The sequence below is a fragment of the Phoxinus phoxinus genome (genome assembly GCF_949152265.1).
Source record: "Phoxinus phoxinus genome assembly, chromosome: 15".
Classification (NCBI taxonomy): domain Eukaryota; kingdom Metazoa; phylum Chordata; class Actinopteri; order Cypriniformes; family Leuciscidae; genus Phoxinus; species Phoxinus phoxinus.
The window spans coordinates 25,734,043-25,760,609 of record NC_136890.1 but is presented as its reverse complement, the minus strand read 5'-3'; the positions used below and the strand labels follow the sequence as shown (position 1 = coordinate 25,760,609).

The following is a 26,567-nucleotide window of genomic DNA, read 5'->3' as shown; positions in this document are numbered from 1 at the left end:
TTTCAAGTACATTTTACTCTAGCAATATAACACTGAATTCAGCGTGTAATTTTACAGTGTATGCTTTACTAAGACCATTTAATTAAATTATACAGTAGATATTAAGTAGACAACAAATCTAGAACTAATGTCATCTGAACACAGAGATCTCAATACTTGCACACAATAACGGTAACATTTTAGATCATTTCTGAGTATGTTATGATTATAAAATGAACTCCACATGTTACAAAACAGCAAGTTACTAAACCTAACAACCAAATCAATAATTAAACAATGTAAATACAGCTGGAAAACAGTGAAAAATGCAACTTTATTAATTATTCATGCCCCAGTGATGGGAACACCAGTATCAGAAAGTTGAGTGTAGTACCTAATTTTATATTGGTGATATTTACGCTTTAATTTTTCTGTATTACCAGTATTTAATTCACCACAGAATATTTATTTATCAGTGATACACCACAGCAATACAAATTCTTGCATGAGGGCATGTGGTCATTTGTGATACAGATCGAAAACTGCAAATATGTTGCAATTAACTTAATCGCGGTGACTAGCATGAAAATATAACGCAGCCAATAAAGGCGTACCGTCCGCCCGAAATCAACACAAATAAATCGGCTTCTTAGGCCCATATCAAATATTCAATATCTTGTGACATTCAGGTAGTCTCAGACAGGCCCCTTTTAACGCACTGTGGATTTTCGACAAAAGCTAGCTAGCAATTTAACAACCACTCATGCACACTGGCCATTCTTAATCTCTTCACTCCCTTTCCTATTCTCCCCTCACCATCTCACACTTCTTCCACAGTGCATTGAGAACGCTTGCTTTTGGAAGGACTCGGGTAGCGCCCGCTATTTTTACATTTTTCATCAGGCAACCATGGCGACGGCTCACAACATTGCCTCACACAAGTCCTAATGACATAAGCGCTCTTTCCTGGATGCAGTCTCCCCGGCTCCATCCCTGAACAGACTTACTCAAAAACTCATCTGCTATTGTACTCTCTCACTGTGTGGCTATGGAACCATCAGTGTCAGCATTAGAACCTTCTGGAATTCTCATCCAGGGGAGAGAGATGGTTCCAAACCTTGCCTCAGTCTCTCCAGGGCTCAGAGCTAAGGCACCTCGTATGGATTATTTATTTTGGTGGTGGCCACCAGAAAATTGCTCAGTTTTTTTCACCCCATGTGTTTCTTCATTATGCAATGACGTTGATAGTGTGCATCATGTGTGGGTTTCTTCAGTCACTATGATCACTGGCTATTTGCTATTTTGGGTGTAGCCAATTCCAATTATAGTGTTTGTGTATTTTTATCCTTACAATCCCATCACTACTAATTTATGTGATAAATTAGTCATCCAGGACATTGGTTTATTTCCACAGAGGGATTAGACCAATAGAGCAACCAAACAAAAACAACAAAAACCCCTAAGTTACGACTTGTTGATTTTGTGCACCCATTAAAAAAAATAGAAAATACAAATACTGACTGTTTTACATACAATATTTTCAACAATACAATATTGCAACAATACACATAATAATAATTTACATTTGTATGCATTTGGCTGGCATACACTTTATCCAAAGTGACATTGCATTCAGGTGGCCAATATAGGCTACATTTGATCAGTTATCAGATGCTGCTGCTGATGATGATAATAATAATACAAAATTATTATTCTACTGATTTTGTCCTATTTGTATTGTTGATTTGACAATCAAAACAATAATGACATAAATAAATAATAATAATGTTCAACTGAATAAACTGAATTAAACTAAATTAAAATAAAGAATGTTTCCATAACCAGACTAAAGTTCAGTCAATGCACATCTTTGGATTTATAATCAAATAAACAATACAAATCCGATGCCGTATATTTCGGCAACGAAATGTCATTCGAACTGCGCAATCAGTGCGCAACTTTGACGCACAACTACATTTGTGACAGAACACGGAAGTAGTTCAAAGAAACTCCCGCGTAGTTCTCATTGTTTTGGATAAGCCATGTGGTTCTGATAGAGATGCAGAGTGCTTACAACTGAATGACTACGATGTCTAAACTGAAGAGGAAGAAATTATCATTTGAAGAGAGTAGATCCGAGCAACACTCGAGGATCAAGAAGTCAAATGACAGTGTGTGCACAGTAACGTTACAGGACAGTAACGTTAGCTGCAGCAAAACATCTACAGGCAGGTAGGAAGCCTGATACTGCATATAATACTCAGCAAAGAAGCTCTCTTTATAATAATATAATATAAAATGATTCTGTAACAGTTGTACTGATATTTTGACATAACTATTTTATATTCAATGCTATACAGGGAGAGGTGGTGGGAGAGTTCTGAATTAAGTGATGCGGAGAGACTGTGGGCTCTTACCTTGAGAGCTCTTTGCCCAGCTCTACAGTCAGATCAGGAAGAATCTATTCCACAGCTCCCCCCACCTTCGTCCACGGTAATACATCGGGTTATCACGATCAATGGGGGAAGGGTTGTATTCTTGTGTAATCTAGGAGAATAATAAATGGTTTGACATGCAATATATTGTAGTATTTATGCAATACAATCTCATACGGTTGTATGACCTGGTCCGTATTTAATACAGCATGAATGATTTGTGAGGTGTTAATTTCTGCACTGTGTCCTGAAATGGATGTTGGATGCAAATAGACACTGTAAGGTTTAGAGATGACCCCATACAGTCACATTATGAGGCAAATGCACTGAACACTCACCAAAATTAGATTTTTATAATGATGTGTATGTATAAATCATATTTTATATATATATATATATATATATAAATGCTGCAATATGCCATAAAATTAAGAATTGACCATTTTGATTTCATGGTGACTTTAAGCAGAACCCATCCTCTGAGACTGCAAATCTCAAATTTTCCTCTGTACATGGGAAAAGTAGGCTTGATGTTATTTTCCATGGAGATGAGAGGATGAACAATACTGAATTGTCCTTTCCAGAATTATCAACAAGGCTGTAGTGTGCTTTCCTGGTCAGCATGTTTATGTAATAAATGGCATTTTCCATGAAAATGGTACACTTTGGTGTCCATTACTTAAAAACACATAGCTAAAAACATGTGAGGCACAAATCCCAAACAATTAAAACCATACAGCAAGATAAGAATTTAGTCATTGTTTAATTGATTCAGTTTATGGTTTTAAAACCCCATTTTTAATGAATAACTATTTTATTAAACATAATATTTAGCTGTGTCCCTTTATAATATTTTTTTTATGGGGAAAAAATGATTAGTATCTTTTTAACATTGTATAAATTACTTTTTGGTAATAGGTTTGCAAAAAATATTTATGATATTTTTAGTTTTCTCATATAAAATATAAAGTATGTAATTGAATCTCCTAAGGTTGATGATCAACATTGTCTGAAGGTTAATAAGCACCTGCTTTCATTGACGAAAGGCTTTTTAATGTTTTTTATCTGATGGAATAATGATAAATGAGGGAATGTTTAAAAGGCAAGGGATTTTCTGGAAAAATATGCAAGCAAGTGTTAAAAGTTTTCTGGCATACATTTTTTCCCCATTGATTCTCTGTTATGTCATCATGACAACATACCTTGATTTGACTGTTGTTCAGAGCGATTTACAAAGCTGGTATCCAAGCAGCACCAAATATATTATGTGTAAATTATATGCTGCTAATGGAAAGTCGAATTCACAAGTTTGATAATTTGTGTAATACAGGGTGATTTTCTCTCTATTTCATCAGAAGACTCTTGTACAAAAAGTAAGTGATTGGAGATGGTGCAGTGCAAATGAAGATGCGGATCCCCCTCCAGATCTCCCAGCTCCATCTTTCCTGACTCACTCACCACCAGTGAATGACTGCAAGAACCCTTCACAACCTCCAGCAGCAAAGAACATGGGGGAATCTGACTCACCAGCACTTGCCGATCACTCACCTGATCAGGAGAGTGTGTCAGTATGTGACATACAAACTGCTCAGCAGTGCCACCAAGAAGATAAAGTGAATTGCTTTGAGGGTCGTGAATTGTCAGACAAATATGGTGACAAATTTGGCCAAGCAGGGAAAGTCTCAGAAATTCAAGAGCTTACAATAGGTTCTAAAGCTGGATTGGATGCGGAATCAAGAGCAGGAATAGATGCAAGATCAAGAGCAGGAGGATCCGGAGCAGGATTAGATGCAGGATCAAGAGCAGGAGGATCTGGAGCAGGATTGGATTCAGGATCAAGAGCAGGAATAGATTCAAGAGCAGGAATAGATTCAAGAGCAGGAGGATCTGGAGCAGGATTGGAAGCAGGATCAAGAGCAGGAATAGATGCAAGAGCAGGAGGATCCAGAGCAGGATTAGATGCAAGATCAAGAGGAGGATCTGGAGCAGGATTAGATACAGGATCAAGAGCAGGAGGATCTGGAGCAGGGAAGGAAACAAAAACAGGTGCAGTTGGATATGGATCAAGGCTAGGAACAATACCTGGAACAGAAGGATTAGTATCAGTCATGGGTACAAAACAAGGAGCAGGAGTATCTGGATCAGGGCAGAGAGCAAAATCTGGAGCAGGAGGGTCTGGAACAGGGCTGTGGGCAATTTCAGGAGTAAGAGGATCTGGATTAGGACTGGGAACAAAATCTGGAGTAGGAGGGTCTAGAACAGGGCAGTTGGCAATTTCAGGAGTAAGAAGATCTGGATTAGGACTAGGAACAAAATCTGGAGAAGGACAGGGAGCAAAATCAGGACTTGAAGGATCTGGGTCAGGGCTGGGAAGAAATTCAGGAGCAGCTGGACCTGGATTGGGGCAAGGAACAAAATCAGGCCCAGAAGGATCTGGAACAGCGTCAGGACTGGATTGCTGCCCAATGTGTCTAATACCATTTTCTGAAGGGTGAGTGAACGTTTCATATAAATAAGTAAAAAATTCCATTCACCAAAGTTTATTAACTTCACAATGCAGAACCAGGGTTGACAACAAAATCAATGCATTATTCAATGTAATGTTATTACATGTGCTTCAGGATCAACACAAAATGTTGCCATGAAATGTTCAAGGCATATAACCTACAATATCCCAACATTCCCCAATTTGGCTTGGCAAGAGAAGAACATTGTCGGTGGTTGGTCTTGGCAAATAGTCTTATTGGAAAACCATACAGATAAATTGACATTTATATTTCAGAACGCAATACCTGAAGTTCTTCTTCACTAGTTTTCAGAATTTTCAGATGCCAATTATACAGGCAAGACTCCGAATTCAGGTGTTTTGCAGAACAGCAACACAAACGAAGAAGCAGGGAATGTGATCTGCTGTCATTGTAAGAGTTGATCCATGTTCTAGAACACCAGAGACTAGGAGACTGAGATCAGCTTTGGCATTAGAGATGTTAAGCTGGCCCTTTAGGTAAAGCCAGAACATACATGCGCTCACTCTCATGAACCCCTTGGCAAAACTACTCTGTAAGATGAAGTGTTGGTGGACGGAATCATGCATTCCATCACCTCTTTCTAAATTGCCAAAATAAAATTAGTCATTTGTTGGAGAAAGACATTTTATTTTCCCTAAGTGAATGGATTTGAGTGTTTGCGCCTTGGGTGCTGGTGGAGCATTCCGAGATGGATATCACAGCCACGGTTATGTAACTCGCTCCTGGATGTGATGTCATCCCTGCAGATGTAGAGCAGAGGATCCAGTTCAGATGGGATTTAAATTTGATGCTTTATGAACACTTGATTCTTTATTTTGATTGATGAACATAGCAACGTTTAGCAGCTGTTCTTGTTGTTGTACTATAGTATGACACAACACGTGACATTGAATTCGGACTTGATAAGGTGGTACAGTGATTGTTTTAGATGATAATACCCTGGTACTTAATGATAAACTAGTCTTTAGATGTACAAAAATTAGTTGTATTATAATTAATTAAAATGAGTTGGGTAGTTTAAGAAGAAATACTTCTGGAAAGTTGGCGTCTTGCGATGTGACATGATTTAAACTGCATTTCTCTATTTTATAATTATGCATGCTGAGTTCTTAATTAAAAGACTACATAATATTTATACTTTTATTTATAAAAAATAATAAATATTTCATTCAAAAAGGCATTTTCCATTGAAGGACCATTTACGGTATAAAAAATGGGAGTTAGGACTTAAAATACATACATTTCAGGTTACAATTTTTTATTTAAGTTAAAGCATTAAGATTCAAGCTAAAAACTTGTTACATTTTTAAAGTAGATTTAAACACTTTACTAATAAGGTAACACTACTAAGGTAACACTACTAAGGTCTTTTTTTAAAGATGATTTGTTAACATCAGTTAATGTATTAACTTACTTGGAAATAGTTTACGGTGTATTACGGTAACTATTGTTAACAAATACAACTTTTAGTTAAAAAAATGTATGAGTGTAGAAATTAGAAAGACCTACAGTATATGTGTAATGCTGTAAAAATAAGTTTTATAAGTTCATGATACTTAATGCATTAACTTATATAAACAAATTTAACTTTGTTATAAAGTTTGACCTGATTATCCTTGCAGATACATATACTTTTTAAGCAAAAATCTTGATGTTGAATTAAAAAAGTCAAAGGAACTGTTATATAGCCCGTATAACCACATACCAGTTTATAGGCGTCATTTTCACCTTGCTGCCATCTTTAATCAATGCCAACTCTCCAGAAAGGCCTTTTATGAACTTTTCTGCCTGTGAACTTTGGAGCACTTCTCCGAAAAAGGAAACACTATGTTGAAACATGGCAGACTGTGAGTGTACTTAAAGAGAGGAGGAAGAGAAACTCTAAGAAGGACAGTTATTCATCAGAACGGGTCAAAAAGTCACCAGATTCTTGCGAGGTCCGAGAGCAGCGCTCCTTCGGCGTGGTGGGCAGCGCTGAACGTCGTAGAACAAGGCAGCACTTTGTTGGAGGTGCAGGGCTGGCGTGCGCCGCTGCCCGCTCTCTGCCCGCCGTGTGTACATTGGCCAGACTGCAGAGCACAGCAGAACACAGGCGGCCCCGTGAGAGAGACACAATGAACGCTCTTGTCTAGAGAAGGACACATAGAGAAAGAGGCAGATATAGAGAGCGAGTTTCCGAGGGCGTCGATACAAGCCGAGGGCAGGACTGGTGAAGAGATGGAAATCTTGATGGAGGGAATCAAGGGAACTGGTGGGTTGGCACGTGTAGATTCACAGAATGGTTTTGAGGTTTGCTGCTGGGAAGCATCAAGCCGTCTGGGTTGAAAAAGGGATTAGAGAGGAAAGGAAGGAGTCAAAAGGGAAAGGGGATACAAACAAATGAATGCGAGTGGAATTGAGTGTCGTTTTTTGGGGGAGAAAGGATCTGTCGGTCTGAATCGTACTATAAACGGTCATTGGAAAGTCAAATTTGAGACCTGGTGACCTCACAGTTTATGTGTGCTTGTTAGCAGTGTACTATAACAAGTTATTCCTTGTGGTTTATTTTTGTGTGTGCAGTGCACTACTATAAACACTTGTAGTTTTCTGTGTCTGCTACTACAACATGCAACCAAGCGTTCATTAGCATGAAAGGGATAGTTCACCCAAAAATTTAAATTATGTCGTTTACTCACCCTCAAGTTGTTCCATAGTTGTGTGTGTGTGTGTGGGGGGGGGGGTTGGGGTTGTTGTTTATGTCTTTGTGGTGTTTTTAATATGCGTTCAAATATATCAGTAAACACCATTACAGAGTATTATTTCCTTAAAACTGTGTACCAGTGTATGCCCTCTTTCTGTTGGCTCTTCTATGCTTTAAAAGTTCTAGGGCTTTGTTAATGTTCCCATATTTAAAGTTGCCACAGTCATTGCATACGCTGCCCTTTGTTTGTTTTATTAGTAAATGTTTAATGATCTATTTACCTTGTTTATTTGAAATATAATAAAGATATTGTTTTGATAAGTGAGATCTCTGATTGTAGCCCTTGAAAACCAAAAGGAGTAGTGCTTGAAAAGTCCTTGAATTTAATTTGACAGTATCTGTGCGAAACCTGCAATGCATTACATAACATCAGCTAATGGGACCTTACTGTAAAGTGTTACCAAAATGAGTATCTTCAGTTGTATTCTGACAGAGATGTTTTCAAAGCAAATGTATGTTAAGAACCGTTGGATACCAAGAGAAAAAAGTGTTTCCAGATAAATGTTTTTTGAGTGATATCAGGGGATCCGCTACATTGTAAACAGCTTTTCTCTCATCCAAATCTTACATCAACATGTTTTATTCCCAAATTGCTTTTGAAAGACAGTGAGGGATCAATAACTTATCATGACTCAAAAATCTCATTTTGTTTCCAAAACTGCTCATTGTGCAAGAAAGAAACGGTCTTGCGTTAGCACCCCCCATGTTTGGGTTTACAAACCACAGATTACTGGAACCGGCATGGATTTCTTTTTTAGTTATTGTGTATCGAATGTGTGTGTACTTTTTTGTACCGTTCACGATTATTAAAAACTTGTATGTGTTCTTTGTTCTTTCAGGTTCACCCAAATGGAATGTGATGGTCATCTTGCGCAATGTTTATCAGAGATGCATGACGATATTATTTGGTGATGATAATGAAATTGTATTATTTTTGGATGCCTGTGTTTTCCTTAGTAGCTTTATGTTGCATGTGCTTGCAAAATATTACTTTAATATTTTGATTACTGTAACCAGAGGACCTGTAAAGTATTTCTCATAAAATATGATAGAAAAAATATGCATTATGCAATAAAGACAGTGTTCTCTCACAGACCAGTGTTGTTTTTCTTTTTTTTCTTCTCCACACCCAGAAATCATGAGACGGGAAATGTGAAGTCATTACAATGAACATTTACTGATTTACAGTTGTTATCTAAGATGCTTAAAGACTTTAACTTCATAAAACCAAAGACATGTTCACATCTCTCTCGCTCTCACACCCTCAGCCCACAGAAACTGTACTGGAGCTTTCATTTACAATAATTTATAAAACAAACACTTCAAATATAAAAGTAATTCCCTGTAGCACATTGATAAGAGCGTCAGTTTGCTTTGGACTCAACATATGGAAAGAACCGAAAAAGAAAGAAAAGCAGAAAACGGCTTGCGACGGCTTTTGTATTTGGCAGGTTGATAAATAACTAAAGTTTCTTGCTTAAAAAATGTTTTTAGGGTAAAAGTTTGAGACTAGCTGTTGGGACACTGGATTCAGAGATCTTGTGTAATGGTGCAGAAACAGATTTATTTCTCTCTTTTTGTGAAAATGGGTTAAATTACAGATATTTACAATTATGCTAAACTCATTCCAGTTCAAATATAAACATGAATAAAACCAAAACAAAGGACAATCATAAATCTGACTGTTTCACGTGGATTCTGTACATTAGATTGAGCTAGTGGAAAATTAAGTGGATGAAGATGGTTTATTACTTTGTAATACACCATAGTACCTGTTCTCAAACAGCTTCGAATCATCGGTTTACAGGAGTGAAAATGAAGGAGAAAAAATTTGCTCCAGCAACGGCCCTATCAAACTATACTTGAAGTTTGCATTCACCTGAAGTTCCTGTCATAAACAATCCATTTATCATTCATAAAGAGTGGAAATTTTGTGGCTGTTTCTGTACCGGCTTTTCATTAGAGAGCTGAAAACATGGTGGGGTAATCTGGCTTTGCTCTCTGCCTCGTTATCGTTACGTTCGTCACGCTTGTTATCTCCTGGGCCGCTCTTTGTTCTTAGCCCGTCTGCTAATCTCGCTACTGTCTGACACAAAAGCAACTAATTAATCCTGTTAACATGGCAGCGATTCTTCATACAGGTCTGATTTCTTCAAAGCATTCACATCTAAGAGTGTCGTCTTCACTCTTCAGGAAAAGGGGGAAAATAAAAAACCCAAAACTTGGGAGATTAAATGCAACAGAAGATAGAAAACATATCTAGTTGCTTAATAACACCATACTTTTATCACTGTGAGGGATTAATCAGACAAGCCAGCCTGTGATTGGCTGTTTTTATTCTTTAAAGGGAAATTATGTTTTGAAGTAAAACTGAAAGCCCTTTAATGGGCCTGGTGCTTTAGTTGTGTTTCCCTAGTGGAAAAGTGAGGAGTGTACGACTATGTTCGGAATAGCATACTAACATGATACTCTCGCTAGCTTTGCAGTATGTATACCGTGCACAGTATGCATGGGATACCAGATGATCTACTACGTTTGCCAAGACCCACACGGCGCAGAATATTGCATCCCAGAATGCAATGCGCACAACTTGACCTTCAATTTCCATCTCTTTTTTTTTTTTTTTTTTTGGGCTCTTTTGGCATTTTGAGACAAAATCGATACCATACTGATGTTTATCGACAATCATTTCACCTAAAAATAGTAGAATACAGAATATACGACAAGTAGTAGGCTAGAATTCTATTCCGAACATAGCCATATAGTCATAAAATGAGATAAGATTAGCATTCTGAGCTAATTGTGTCTTATATTGAGTGTTGTAATGTGTTGAATTTGGGCACAGTTCCGCCATGCTTAGAGGTCATCTGAGATTCACATCACTGTTGCACAATTTTACCACCACATCACACCAGAGACATGATGTACAAACCCCTTGTTTGTGTTCTCTCGCCCTCCACAACATCTCAACAGCACGTTGACAGATCACATGAGTACAACAACACAAAACCCTCTTATCGCAGCCATTTGAATAATGTAGTGTGCAGTTGTGAAGAATGCTACTGTAATATTAAACCTAGGCTCATTGGAAAATCGTGCCCGTGGCAATATTTATGCAAAATTATATATGTTGCTTCTTGTACGGTTCGGGGCAATTTAAAAAAAAGTGGCGCTAAAAGCGATTTCAGTTTTATCAGAGTTTGTATTATGTTGGTTGTTCTAAATATCGAGGCAGTGCGGGGATGAAGCGTCTGGTGAGTGGAGCAAAAAGGTTAATGCTCTGTTGCGTTTGAAAATAACGTAGCGTATGCACTAACAACCGTCATTTTAACTTTGAGTTCTTTAATCTTGACTTGTGTTTCACGGGACTCGTACCCAGGACACTCCACATCCATCGCTTACGCAATGCTGTACCAGGTGAGCTAGCAAGCAAGTTTACTACATCAGAATAGCCATATGGAGCTGATTATGTGATGCAAGCGTCAAAATGCATTAGTTTACAAATCATGCACTATGGTAAAAGTGTTTTCAGGTCGTGACATAGTATTGTGCAAGGAATTGCTAGAAAATAAGTCTTTATTAATCAATAACCTGCCACTGTAATTATAATGTGTGTGAAATGAATTAAAGTTGTTGGTGTTTTACTGCCACTAGTGTTCATTTCGGCTGGAAACTGTAGTCAAATGTACATGGTTTTGGAGTTATGCAAAAATGTAAGTAGAGGCAGATTTTTCCAATGAGCCTAAGCTGGTAATATTACTGCCAGTCTGATGTATTTGGGCTTTGTGATTATTCAGTGTCTAACCTTCATGTCTTGGTTTCAACATATGTATCAGTGTTTATGTTAAGTATAAAAAAACGAAACAAAACAAAAAAACACCTGCAGCTCACATTTCTCATTGGATGGTGCATTGGAAAATCAACTCCGATCAAACATGGAGTTCAGAGCAGTTTGGAGCTTGGTGAATTTTGGATCTTTGAGGCACTTCTTCAAAAAAACACATTTTATCTCCCATTTACTCAGTAAAATCAACACGGGTGGTTAAACGCATGTGGTTTGAAGCACAGCTACCCACTGTTTAGGAAACCATCATGGTCATGAATTAAAATGTGCCACTTTGCATCATAGAAGGCATCATAAATTCTTCGATTGGCTACCTACACTATAATACAACATTTACCTTTAAACATTATACATTCTTGTTTCGCTTGAGGACGCACCTCATACAAGATTCAAGAGATTTAAAAAAAGAAAAGAAAAGTCGAACGGAAAATAAAAAAAAGTGCACATTAAGTTAGAACTGTCATATTCAGCTAGGGTTGATGGGAAATGTAGTCTCTGAAGGACGCAGGCACACATCGATGGAGCTAACTTGTGTCCCAGGCAACAGTGCGCGCACATTCACACAAACATGGGTGTCAAACTGAAAGAGGACGCCGGGAAGCAGGAAGACAATCAACAGCTGAAATATGGGGAATAGTTCTGAGTTTGTTTTCTGAAGTTCCTCCAGTCGTTCTTCTTCCAGTGTAATCCTAAAATAACTCGGGGAGGGTCCAAAACTTGAAGTCTTAGTGTTGCTTTTTGTCTTTAACGCAGTTTGAAGGAAAAGTTGTTCTCTGTGAACACATAGTCTGAGTTAAACTCAGCTGTAGAAGTCTCATGGAGCCGCAGGCAGAGAAACATCGGCCGTATTGTTCTTCCCTCATACGCTTTCTTCAGTGGAGAGCAGCAGAGGATTAATGTACTCGAATCCCTCAAACTCAGACTGGTCTATTCTCTTTATCACATCCCTGAGGAGAGAAACCAACATTATTATTGACCGAGCTACAATTCAACTGTACATGCCCCGCACTGTGGCTTAAAGCAAAGAATGTGGGGAATATTTAAAAGCTAAAGTGCAGAAGGTGTAGTTTTGGATCAACTGAGTTTCCGATAGGTGCTAATAAGCATTGCAGGGAAGAACTAGTTGCTGGCATCACATCTTTTACATGTACATGTATTCATTTAGCAGACACTTTTATTCAAAGTGACTTACAAATGAGGAATACAGCAAAGAGATTCACCCTAAGGAGGCAATAATGCGAGAAGAGCCAACAATACAACGTTTCAAACTTTGTCGAAAAGAGTATTTTGAATATGTGCCCAATTTGACCTTGACCTTAAACACTGTGATTTTTAATATTTCTCTTTGTTCAACAATAGATTTAATAGGAAAGAATAGAGCTATTTTCCCACAAAATTAAATAAAAAATGTACAATTAAATTCCTTTTTAGGGATTACACACTACCATTCAAAAGTTTGGCGTAAGTAAGATGGGTTTTTTTAGAGAGAGAGAGAGAGAGAGAGAGAGAGAGAGAGAGAGAGAGAGAGAGAGAGAGAGAGAGAGAGAGAGAGAGAGAGAGAGAGAGAGAGAGAGAGAGAGAGAGAGAGAGAGAGAGAGAGAGAGAGAGAGAGAGAGAGAGAGAGAGAGAATAAAGTGACAGTAAATATATTTATAACGCTACAAAGATTTCTATTTCAAATAAATGCTGTTCTTTTGAACTTTCTATTCAAGAATGAATCCTGGAAAAATGTATTAAATGTTTCCACAAAAATATAAAGCAGCACAACTGATTTGAACATTGAGAATCAAGAATCATGTGAAAACTGAAGACTGGATTAATGGCTGCTGAAAATCATAGAAATTATTTACATTTTAAAATATATAAAAAAATAGAAAACCAGCTATTTAAAATGTTTAATTAATTTCACAATATTACAGTTTTTACTGTATTTATATAAAATAAATGCAACCTTGGTGAGCATAAGTGACTTCCTTTAAAAATATAAAAAACTTACTTACCCTAAACATTTGAATGGTATGAAAATATCTGGTATGTTACTAAAATTTTTTAAGATTGCATCTATTATTATTGTTATTTTTAAGATTCTGCAGGAAAATATGTAAACTTATAAGCACATCTGTAAATGCAACAGAAATAACACCAGCGTCAAGGGGCTGGTTAACCACAAAGGGGGCTTTAACTACAGCAGTGGGCAGACAGAATTACACTAGAGCACAACTGAGAAATTCAGCGGCGTCTTTCTCCTCTTGGCTATTTTCTGCATTGGCAACGATCCTTTACATGTCTAAAGAGATGGTAACATTCTTGCTGAAATCAGACCTCTTGGTTTTCAGAACCTCCATTGATCTATTTTATCAGCCTGTTGAGGATACTACACCGCTGTAATGCTCCACCTCTTCTATGGCGTAATGCTGAGACGATTCAAAACTAGTTTATCACGTTCTGTCAAACACGGTCCATGGAGGGCAATTCTCCTCTCCAACAAGCTCAGCAAGAACTGATATTTCACCAGATCCGGGATCAGCGCCCAATTGTGTTTGTGCTGTGTCTGTTTGAATAAAGTCCTCAGAGGGCCACTTGACTGTATGTGGGTGTGTGTGGGGTCGAAATGCCTCCAGAAAGAGTGAAACCTAAAATAACATGAATGACACCTCTATGCCGTAATATCAGGCTCAGGTTTCAAAGGGAGTGCAGGGTGTGTGATGCCACAGAGGAAGAAACACAGAAAGACGGACATGCTGGGCACCGACCAAAATAAACAAGCCTCTTTACTGCACAAATGTTTCTTTAGAAAAGAATTACAAGGTGGAGCTTAAAAGAATTCGCACAAAAGGTACACAGCTTTTTGAACAAAACTCCAAACTGATAACACTTCTAACACGACTGTTCATTTAAAGCCTGCGCTTTCATTGGGGCTGTACATTTCTTTTTACTGTACAAAACAAGATTATTGTGACGGGTAATGAGAACATTTGGTTAATGAAAGGACATTACTTTGAAGGAAAGGAGTGTGTAGATAAAAGACTTATGGTGCAGTTACAAATGTACTCTATCAAAAGTTTGGGGTCTGTACAATTTTTTTATTTTTATGAAAAAAGTCGCTTCTGCTCACCAAGGCTGCATTTATTTGATCAAAAATACAGTAAAAGTAATTTTGGTAATATTATTACAATTCAAAATAAGATTTTTTTTTTAATGTGATTTATTCCTGTCATGGCAGTTTTACTTCAGTTTTCAGTGTCAGAAACATTTCTTCTTATCAGTGTTGAAAACAGTGTTTCAATCAAATTCTGAAAAGAACAGGATTTGATTGAAGTACAAATCTTTTGTGGCGCTCTAAATGTTTTTACTGTCACTTTTGATCAATTTAACGATCTCCCTGACCCCAAACTTTTGAACGGTAGTGTACTTTGTGTAAATGTTGCGTAGTCAACTAAACTAGAAAATAATACACAGGGTTCTTTTATAAGTCGTTTGTTTGAGCATGTAAAAGGGAATCGTGTCTCTAGTCGCAATGGATTCATCCTTTTTCCGCTGCGCTCTGAGACACATCCCACTCTGGACGCACATTCCTTTAATCCAAAAGACTAAATCTCTTACAAGGAAGGATTTCACCCCCCCTACCCCCCCACCCGCTTTTTTCGTCTGCCAGATCAGTCAAACAAAAAAGGCTTCCATCACTTCCTCCCCCTCCTCCTCTCCTCCACCGTGTGGGACGTCAGGCTTTTCCAGAGCTTGCTCTGCTTTTGAAGTGTCTGGCTGCTGCGTTCCTTTGAAGCCTGCTTGGAAAATCTCGTATTGAACTAAGAACCCGCCGTGGCTCTATAGATTACTGTCTGTCAGTTCATCTGACTGCGGCCCACTTGCACATCTGCTAATTATGAGTGACAGGTTTACCGGCAAATTGACTTCAATCGGCTTGTAGACTGCAATGATTGTGTATTCAGCGGTTAGTGTTCATATAGGATGAGGTGCATCTTGGGCTTCTCATGGAGAGTGAAGATATCAAATCACCTCAAGATATCGGATGACCTCATTTGAAAGCATCACACCATGTCCTAACCAGACACGACGCGATTAGATTCCAGAGACAAGCAATTTGTCTGTCCACACATTAAATAAAGCTCATGATCAGTGCCCAAGATTATCATTGTCATAATTTGTGTCACAGAAATAGAATCATCGTGTATCACTGTCGCGGCTGGTTAGGAAAAAAACTCTGATTAACATTGAAAAGACACCTTTTATCGTGTCGCAGAATACGGCCGCATCTGATTAGGACAGTGTGTTTGAATTTGAATGTAAGTAGAATTAAAATTAATTGAAATTTCAATGTTAAATTTAAATTTTAAACGTCTGGATGGATGGATGGATGGAATGACAGACAGAATGACAGACAGACAGACAGACAGATAAACAGATAAACAGATAGATAGATAGATAGATAGATAGATAGATAGATAGATAGATAGATAGATAGATAGATAGATAGATAGATAGATAGATAGATAGATAGATAGATAGATAGATAGATAGATAGATAGATAGATAGATAGATGAGACAGAATGATAGATAGATAGATCGATAGATAGATAGAAAGATAGAGAGACAGATAGATAGACAGACACACAGACAGATAGATAGGTAGATAGAGACAGAATGATAGATAGATAGATAGATAGATAGATAGATAGAATGACAGAGACAGAATGATTGCTAGATAGATAGATAGATAGATAGAAAGATAGAGAGACAGATAGATAGAGAGACAGATAGATAGATAGATAGAGATAGATAGATAGATAGATAGATAGATAGATAGATAGATAGATAGATAGATAGATAGATAGATAGATAGATAGATAGATAGATAGATAGATAGATAGATAGATATAGATAGATAGATAGATAGATAGAGTTCTTATTCTGTGTTGAAGGGCTTTGGATTGAGTAAATTCATCTTCATTCCAATTCCACTTCATCTTCCTGTATGTTGTGGCCAATTTAATTCAAATTCACACTCATTAATTAAAGAGGAGCTAATTCTTCCATTCTAAATTTTGCATAACCCTGGTAAAGCATTGTATGTTTTGAATGCACAGTCATGGCACTAAATCACGCTGTTAATCAAAGATGCCGCCCTCTTTCTGAGCTGCATTTTACGAGCTCCATTTAATGTAAATTGAAAACAGGAATTCTTTTCAGTAGCTCGAGGGCCGCCGGTCTCTATGGATCAAATCAGAATACCAAATTCAGCCAGACATAAAAGTCATTGTGAAGACCGGAGTCCCTCTCCAGAGAAATACACCTCTACCGAACAATACGTCTCAAAGCCTGGCGTGATTGTCCTCTATGAAGAATGACTGGAATGTCTGAAGAATCTCTTGAGAGAAATGGAGTGAGACCTCAACAACTGACCTGAATGTATTCAGACATGCAATGAGTCAACCTACAATCCTCCACTATCAAATAAACGCACATGTTTTGCACTGAGTCGACTAGCCTCTTATTTTAGCACTTGTTTTAATCACAGCGGTATTCAAAAGGACCGAGTTTATGAATGAGCGACTGAAGAAAAGACTTGAAAGCTTAAAAGCCCCCCTAGAAACTCACTTCACACTGATTGAAGCCAGTTTCCACCTGAATCTATGGGTTTTAATGCCTCTCGGCATCAGGTTTTTAGCCTTTTAAGAGCTGTTCTTTGTCCTCCCTTTCAATGTGGCCCTTTTCGGCGCACCTCATACTGTAAAGCAATCAGAAACTCCAGAGGGGATGTTTCCATATGACATCACCACCTCTTGACGATAGCCTCCAGATGGGTAAGCCATTTCACTTCATCTCGCTCTCACTTCTGAAGGGGAATCTTAGACATAAACCTCACCATCCTGACCAGCAGAATCAAGCTGAGTGGAAACCCCCGTTATTAAACGCCTAAATCTTCTCCTGGTGCAGTCGTGTAACTTTGAAGTCGTTAAATTATTACATAATCGCTCTCGAGATGGATTCCGCAGAAGTGACGACTGACTTTAATTTTCATTTAAACATTTGGAAGATGTTAAGGTGTGTAAGGAGATGCCAGTCTGTCTTTTCATAATTAAAATTCGGACATATTTTACCGAACGCGAGTCCAGTCGTATTAGCGTTTTTTTTTTAGAAACTGAACAGGTCTTTGGAAAACAGGTGGAGTGATTCTTCTGTCATAGATCTTTACTGATCATTTGTGGTAATGAAACGCCCTTCAGCCGAGCATAACATTTTCCAATACTTACTCGTCGTCTGGTGTTAGCTGCACGGGTTCGTTGGTGAACTGCGTGTCAAAGTTTTCTAAACCGTAGTCATCTGTGATCTGAGGTTTGAACGGTGGCGTCACCTGCTTCTGTTCCAGCTAGAAGAGAAAAGTGAGAAAATGATCGATTAGTACAGAATCCGCTCCAACATTACAATATCATATAATTATGACTATTTGAATATTCTCTATACTATGCCCTCCTCCCCACCCCAAAACACCAAAAAAGAAATCTAGTGAGCTGCCGTGCTGTCTTGATGATTATACGATCATCTAAATTAAACCGTATATAAATCAAAACTGTCTACACTGTAAAAAAAAATGTTGGTTTAACATAAAAAAAGCAAGTTACCTTGTTGCCTTAAAATTTTGAGTTCGTTGTAATTAAAAATTTGAGTTAATACAATGAAGAAGAATGGTTTAATAAAAAGACACTCAAAATAGTATGTTATCTTCACCACATTAGTTATTGAAGTTGATTTGACAAAAGATAAAAAGTTGTGATAAGTTGTAAAAGCAGAATGTCTGTTCTTTCTTTTGATATATCGCATCGTCAGATATTCATACAACAAAATATTCTAGAGGCCATGAAACTTTTGTGAAAATCACAAAAAATGCTGGCGCTAGCTGGCAACTTTTTTCAAATATGTTGGCGGGGAAAGAGTTACAGTATGCCAGCTATGGCAAGTAAATAAATGAACTACTGGCCTAATCAAGCCAGGATAAATAAATCCTTACTGAGCCCTTAATAGGTAGGTGACTTTTAAGACAGCATGCAAGACAGCCGAAGAGAGCACACGTCACTCCTCTCCTCACGAAATTGCACTGGTTGCCGGTTGCCGCTCGCATCAAATTCAAGTCACTGACGTTTGCCTACAGAACAACCACTGGCACTGCTCCCCTGTACCTGAACTCATTAATTCAGACTTATGTGCCATCCAGAAACTTGCGCTCTGCAAGTGAGCGGCGTCTGGTGGTGCCATCTCAGAGGCACAAAATCTCTCTCTCGGACCTTTACCATGACTGTTCCCTGCTGGTGGAATGATCTGCCTAACTCAGCCAGAGCTGCTGAGTCTGTAGCCATCTTTAAGAAACTGCTGAAGACGTATGTTTTTCGGCAGCACTTGAGCACTTGATCCAGTACTACTAACACTTTCTTATCTATTCTAAAAAATAAAATAAAAAAAATGCGTTGGATTGTACTGTGAAGGGTCATAGCACTTACATACTGTTGTCCTGCTAGTTTAATTGCTTCTATTGTTTCTCATTTGTAAGTCGCTTTGGATAAAAGCGTTTGCTAAATGAATAATTGTAAATGTAAACTGTGTACTATCGAATCATTAAGAGTATTATGTGGTTAGTTTAGCAACATGATAACAACAGACTCTATATAATTCTTAAAAATAAATGTTCTGTATTGGCATCTATGGTTCCATGAAGAACCTTTAACATCAATGGAAACGTTCCATTCACCAAAAGATTCTACCCACTTCACACAGTTGTGTTCAAAACTGGTCATTTCTGGTGTGGCACAAAATTAAATCACGAGGAAGCCGTAGGCATATAGTCAACAAGCATAAAATACATTGGAAACAAAAATACTGGGGGAAACGAGTAGATTTTAAATTAGAAATGATACTTTTTGGTATTGAATGAAATACAAAAAATACAATTTATAGTCAAAATTTCACTATTCGTTTGAATGCAAAATACAATTTCACCGCTAGATGTGAGAAATTCCTACACAGTGCACCTTTAAAACACTCCGAAACAAACCAGTGGCCCTTGTGTGAGAGTTCTGAAGTATTTAATAAAAGAGAACAAAGATAAAAAAGAGGAGCGGGATAAGAAGAGGAGTAATGGAGGGTAGAAAGAAGAAAAAATATGGACCACAGTATTAATTGTAGACTGAGGTTTGATGTTAAGCACTTGTCAGATCAGACTGATTCTCTGGACGTCAACACTATGGGTCAGATAAGGTTTGTTTTCACATGTTGGACTCTTTTTTCCTCGCTAACGTTCTCTGTGTGTTTTGAGGACATGATCCTGCTGTGTTCCACTCCACGCCGATCTGCACAAACTGGAACAGATGGCCTCTCTTCTCTCCTTTCACTGCGATCTCACTCTCTCTATTGAGTCTAATTCATGAGTCCAGCTTAATGTCTCTTGTGTCGGTCTGTCAAATGGCCGCAAATAGATTTTTACGTTTATTAAAGAATCTGTGAGTAGTGAGCTGCTATATTCTGATCGGTTTCTATGCCGTTACTATAGCATTTATTCCGTTCTCTTACTTTCCAAATAATTTTCTGCCATTCTTCGATACACTACCGTTAAAAAGTTTGGGGTCAGCAATATTACTTTTTTAAATACATTAATTTAGCAAGGACACATTAAATAGATCAAAGGTGACAAAAAAGACATTTATAATGATACCAAAAATGCTTTTAAACTTTCTATTCATCAAAGAATCCTGAAAAGGTATCGTTTCCACAAGAATATTAAGAAGCACAACTTTTTTCAACATTGATGCAAATTTCTTGAGCACAAATCAGCCAATTAGAATGATTTTTGAAGGATGAGATGTGACACTGAAGACTGGAGTAATGATGCTGAAAATTCAGCTCTGCCATCACAGGAATAAATTACATTTTAAACTATATTAAAATAGAAAACAATCATTTTAAATTGTAATAATATTTCACAATATAATTGGTGTAACTGAATAAATGCAACTATGATGAGGATAAGAGACTTTCATAAACTATAGATCGGTTGTGTATGTCATCCTACTCTTTCCCGAGAGCAATGCATTCTGCTTTTGCATATGTGTGGATTGCAGTGTAATGGCAAAACAAAAGTGGAGAGAGACATAACAGAGAGTTAAAGACGGCACACAGGGGAAAAAGAGATGTTAATTGGTGCCCAGCCGGCATGTGTGCGTGTTTTTTATTCCCGAGGCCATTGACTCCAGAGAGGCAGGCGTGACGCAGTTGGCTGAAACCTGCCTGGCGGAACATGCTAACGCTCGTCTCCGTAGCAGAAAACCAATTACACGCGCACACCCATCCAGATGCACAGAGACTCTTCTCGCTGATGTGTGGGAGGGGATTATTCCCACACAGATCCTTCGCTAGTTCTCGCTTCCCGCCGTTCTCTCGTTCTCTCTGTCGGGGTCTGGCATCATCCTCTCCGAGAGAAAAATGAACGTAAACTCGCTGGTAATCTGCTGGGATGACATGGTGCTGATTGAAATCGGACACTATGGCTCTCTTGACACCTGGCATTAGGATGTTTTCTGTGATCGCGTCACAATCGGATAGCACTTGATCACATTAAACATGGCAAAAATGCACCCAGGATGCATGGTGATCTGATCACGGACTAACACATTTTTGAATCTGAAATGCATTTGACCCTATTGGATTTGTAATGTAAATGCAATTCACAATTCTGGTCATTAGAGACGAAAACAACAAGAACAGGGCCAAAGTCTAATTCCAAACCTGTATGAGTTTCTTTCTTTTTTTGGCAGAACACTTTTTTTGAAGAAGAAGAAGAAAAAGAAGAAGAATGTGAACGTACAATATAAATCAATGGGGTCCTAAATAGCCTTGACTTTCACTTCACTTAAAAAAAAAGAAAAAAAAGAAAAAAAAGGATTAACCCAGGGTAGAACAAAAAACACATGTAACTACCCATCTCTAACACATACACATACACCTGCTGTCATAGGATAATTATTATTAATACATTCAAACAACTGCAGTGGCAAAGCTGGCTGAAATAAAATACACACACACACACACACACACACACAATCATTGCCTGATCTCCGTGTCAGCGAGTCACGGCTGTTCTGACTGTGTTCTAGAATAATAGAGAAAAGCTTGTTTCTTTCTATTCGCCACTTAAAAAAAAAAAAGGGAAACCAGATCTGAATTACAATGATTAATTTAATTGAGCCAATTTGAATAAATGGTTTTAAGACTTAGTCTTTTAAGACTAAACAATGACTCTGATTTACAGTTGTGTCCTTCTACAAACATTAGAAAAGACGTTGATTTCACTGCAGCTGTGGATAAGAAAACAGGAAATCCACATACAAGAGGATTATCTATGCTGGAGTACTGTGGAATAGTCTGAACACCAGACACATTGTTATACATAAATAAATATAGCACAAAATCATAGCATTTAACATTTATTTTGCCGGCATATATATATATATAAAAAAAATCATAGCATTTAACATTTATTTTGCCGGCATATATATATATATATATATATGCCGGCAAAATAAATGTATTTTGTGCTATATTTATTTATGTATTACAATTTGCAATCTGAATATATACATGTACAGACAGTACAGAAAATGTGAATAAACAAATCACAGAGGACACACACACACAGCGTGAAAGAGGAATCACAATGCTCTGTTACACACACACACACACACACACAACACTGATCCAGTGACTGTGAGGTGTAAAGCATGTCAACACATTCATCATGCTCTCATCCAATCTCAAATAGACGTCTGTAGTATTTTCTTTGTCTCCAGCTTGAGGAAGACACAAGCTAATTGAATGTCCTCTTACTGTACATGTGGATGTGAGCTGAGGAGCCTCTGATTCGTACTGTGAAGAGTGAGACTGACTCCAAGTCAGGTTCTAAACCTGGCCCGTGATGTGTAGAGTTATTAAGCGCACAAGGTTCAGATGGATAGCATAATCCAGTTAGCTGGACTGGTAGATGTTGTAACTACAGTACACCTTCTAGTAACAAAAAGCATTCAAACGTAGCTGTTTTTTGATGGAAAAGTTCCAAACAAACACACTTTTGGACCCCACTGTACAGTATATATACTGTTTATGTTGCCAAATGGGCCGTCAAATTCAAACGGGTCTCAGCAAAAACAAAGAATAGAAAGCTCATCGATACCAATTTCTCCCCACTCGAGGTTCTACATGCACCAGGTCCAAAACTCTTGTGTCTCAGATGTGGACTTCCTGTTCAGCCTCCCCTGCTCAATCTGTCTTTACATGCTGGCGTCACAGCGAGTGAGTCTCTCCTCCAGGGCCCAACACTGCAGACGGTGTGAAGAGGATCTGTCTGAGCGGAGACGAGCTTTTACACCAGCGCTCAGTCTACCCCCTGCGTTCTCATTCAGTCTCTCACCGTTCCCAGTCCAACTCCCTCTTCTCATTCATCTCTCTCTCCTTTTCTCACTCTCTCCCACTTTGTCTCTCACTGTCTAAAATCATTTCCCTCTCCTCATTCAAGCCTTTCTCACTCTATCTTTTGCAATCTGCCTCACACCGTCTCTTTCACCCCCTCTGTCTCTCACTGTCTAAATCACAGTCCCTAAAGCAACACTGAAGCTTCGCTCATCATCACTCCATGACCTTTTCCCTATATATATTTCCAATTTCCACGTTATTTCTCTCTGCCATTTTCAAAATAGTCACAACACTCTACGTAAACAGCTAGGATATGGGTGATTATTCAATGACAGACATTTATACTTTATATATATATATATATGTTTTACATAGGTTACATTAAAAAAAAGGGAAATTAACAACATTTTCCTTTGAAAAAGAAGCTAAAATAAAAGAACTTTTGTTGTAAAAATGTATTTTTACTTTTATATGTTATAGGCCGTATACTTAATATAAAGTATTACTACAATCTTTTAATCCGAAAACATGAAAATTCATCATACAATTATTATATTTTGAAAATCAGTAACATTAATTGTACTCAAACTTTTATATGTATTAAAAATAATTTGAAATAAACTACAAATAATTCATTTGATACAATTAGTTAAATAATAAATTATTAAATTAACTTTAATAATAAATATTTTAATATATTTTGTGAAGTGTGAAAAAGTATGACCAAAACAATTTAGCTAAATAGTGTTAGTTGAGCATTCAAGAAAAATAAAAGGTATAGAGGTAAAGGTGTGTGAGTTAGATACATCAAATGCTAGCTATGAAATTAGCTTTAACTAAACAAATTAATTCACAATTTTATTATTTTTTTAACATTATTTCCACCACAGAATTTTTTAGTTTTGAAATGCTGTGGAAGCGACAATCATTGGTTCAAAAGAATTACATAAATGACAGCATTGTCCTGACTCCTGTGATATATGTACATCCACCGCAGGACATAATAAAGTGTGTTTAAAAAAAGGTAATTTCTTGAAAAGGTGAAATGCACTGATAGATAAAAAAAACACCAGTATATGGCATCTGGTAAAGCTGAAAGACAAGTTTCTCCTGACTCATCACAGGCAGGCGCCAGACACACACGTGTACGATCAATCATCAAAAGAAAGATGAATAGAAATATTTCTGCAATGGCAAGGTCAAACTAAAGGAAATACCACACTGCAAAGAAGCACAGCAGCGACAATATCCACTTGAAAAGGGTATATCAGTGTAGACACAGAAATAGTTTAGACAGGCTACGTGCTTTCAGTTGAGCATCAAATCAATGTCTTCATTCATCATGAGCAATTAACAACAAGTGTAGCGCAACCTCGTTTATAAGCGGAGCTCAGGGGGCTGTGTGCGAGCCTGTGTGTCCAAACTCATCCATTACGCTGGTAAAGTGGCAGAAAATCCCAGCAACTGAAGCATGGCGCGTTAGTGACAGAACTCTAGAGCGCATAATTTCCTTTCCACGTTGCCGAACTTCTGAGTGCACATCAGGAAAGACACGACCAGCCAACGCTAACCGCAATTACAGCTAACAAAACGCGACAGATCGCAGCTGAACGCCTGGCTGAGGACTCAGTTATGTGTAGATGTACAGTACAAGTACAGTGTCTCTGAGGCAAGTATGAGATGATATAGTGGGGAAAGAGCTCATTTGCTGCCTCTGCAGTTTTTATGACCCAGACTGAATCTGCATGCTATTTTCAGGCTCTCTGCGCTGATTTCCCACATCTGCACAGATCTTACACATTGTGACGCATTATTGATCGAATATAAAAAAAAAAACGTAGGTTGGGATCTTGGTTCAATCCATCGGTTGTTGATGTAAGAAAGGGACGTGGTTCATGCTGAGAAAATTATAAGAGATGTCCAGCATACGTCACCAGAGATAAAGCCTGTCATTTCACCGGAAGATAATAAAATAATAAATAAAAATGAAGCATATGCATGGTTGAATAATAAAGATTTGGTGCCACATTTGTGAATTATAATGACCTAAAATCTATAATAAAGTGATTTGAACTAAAACATTAAAAAAAAATTTGTATACCTGTATACTGCATATAAAGAATATCTAGCTTTAAAAAACGCCATCCTTTTCAACTTCCTTTGGGAGGGTTCAAGTCACAACCCCACAATTCATAATTCGTACCCTAAACAAATTCAAAATCAATATGAAATATTGATATATATGAAATATAATAGATATTCGATTAAATAAAAATGTAGACGGGACTTGGTTTTATCCATTGAACACTGACTGGAACTTGAAAAAAAAAAAGCCATTACAGACCAGAATGGAGCCAGGTGGTTATATTACAAATATATATTATAAAGCTTTTTCTTCTTCTTCTTCTTTGGAACAACATGCACATGGATTTAGAAAGCAAACTGGGTCTATTTTGATATCATGTTGACAAAAATGTAATAAAAATCTAACATTGCGTAATTAATTACCTAATTTACCTGATTTTTTAACAACATGATTCTGTTCATGATGGGAGTGTGAATTCTATGGAAATCTTCAAAAATACCTTAAGTCAACAGGTGCAGATTCTGTGTGGAACTGTACAGTAGGCCATGTTGCAGCCTGAACATGACATGAGTCTTCTCTACCTCTCTGTATTGCTAAACCTAAAGTTTTCCTCTTACACATACTAATTCATTCATTAAACACACACACACGCGCTCTCTCTGCAATTCCTGAATATTGTATGCTCTCTCACTGACTTTCATGTTTCAGCATTGTGTGCATCATTTATACCAGACCAATTAACACCCCCCCCCTTAAACCTTGTGCCGCTTCAGCAAAGGCTGAATCTCATTTGATATTCTCTTTCATTTCTGCTGCTTGTACGGAGGATAACATCCACCTATCAATGACCACACACTACATCCCCTCTTCCAAAAGTGTAGTTCATAAACAACTGCTATAAACCTTGCTTAAACAGTCTCAAATAGTAGTATTTTCTACTGTTGTTGTTAAAGCTGATTCAGTTTTGGTTTTGGTCAGTGCTTTAAACCAGATCCTCTTGGATAACTCCCATTGCAACGTTTATTTTAAAAGTGCCCCTAAAATGTTATATTAAAGGTTCCTAATTTTGTTTAGGAGGTCTCCTACAATAGATTTACACGCATCCAAATTTTCTCAAAAAACATACACAAAATGTCCATTTCTGAATTTCAGCTCTGGACGCTTCCTCAGCACTGGTCTACACAGTGATACGAACAGTAATGATGGCGTCAGTCCAATACCCTATCAATTCGAGCCTGGGTCCTCATCCTTTGGAAGTGCATGCAAGTGGATTTGTGCTTAAAGGGATAGTTCACTTTAAAATGAAAATTCTGTCATCATATACTCACAGTTAACTGGTCCCATTGACTTCCATAGTATATATTTTTTTTATGGAAGTCAATGGGACCAGTTAACTGTTTGGTTACCGACATTCTTCAAAATATCTTCCTTTGTGTTTAGCAGAAGAAAAAAATTCATACAGGTTTCATTTTAAATTGAACT

General features: G+C 37.6%; 2 protein-coding genes across 5 annotated transcripts in view; one reads left to right on the top strand and one right to left on the bottom strand.

Annotated features, from left to right (window-relative positions):
- Positions 1–1,929: 1,929 nt before the first annotated feature.
- On the top strand, positions 1,930–8,776 carry LOC307012186 (uncharacterized protein). Of its 2 annotated transcripts, none has more exons than XM_079638570.1 (4): positions 1,930–2,211; positions 2,340–2,472; positions 3,770–4,905; positions 8,522–8,776. In XM_079638570.1, exons 1-4 carry the CDS (start codon positions 2,060–2,062, stop codon positions 8,592–8,594), a joined length of 1,494 nt encoding a protein of 497 aa, XP_079494696.1. In that variant the 5' UTR covers positions 1,930–2,059; the 3' UTR covers positions 8,595–8,776. The 2 variants fall into 2 exon arrangements, with proteins under 2 accessions (XP_079494696.1, XP_079494695.1); XM_079638569.1 differs by having other exon boundaries at positions 1,969–2,211; positions 3,773–4,905; positions 8,522–8,775.
- Positions 8,777–10,312: 1,536 nt separating this feature from the next.
- prkcz (protein kinase C, zeta) overlaps positions 10,313–26,567 on the bottom strand; it is a 100,729-nt gene continuing 84,474 nt past the window's right edge. For all 3 annotated transcript variants that reach the window (XM_079638565.1, XM_079638568.1, XM_079638567.1), the window contains 2 exons: positions 17,800–17,915; positions 10,313–12,473 (listed from right to left, as the gene is read on the bottom strand). In XM_079638565.1, coding sequence (XP_079494691.1) covers positions 12,386–12,473; positions 17,800–17,915 — 204 coding nt within the window. In that variant the 3' untranslated portion in view covers positions 10,313–12,385. The remainder of the gene's footprint in view (positions 12,474–17,799; positions 17,916–26,567) is intronic.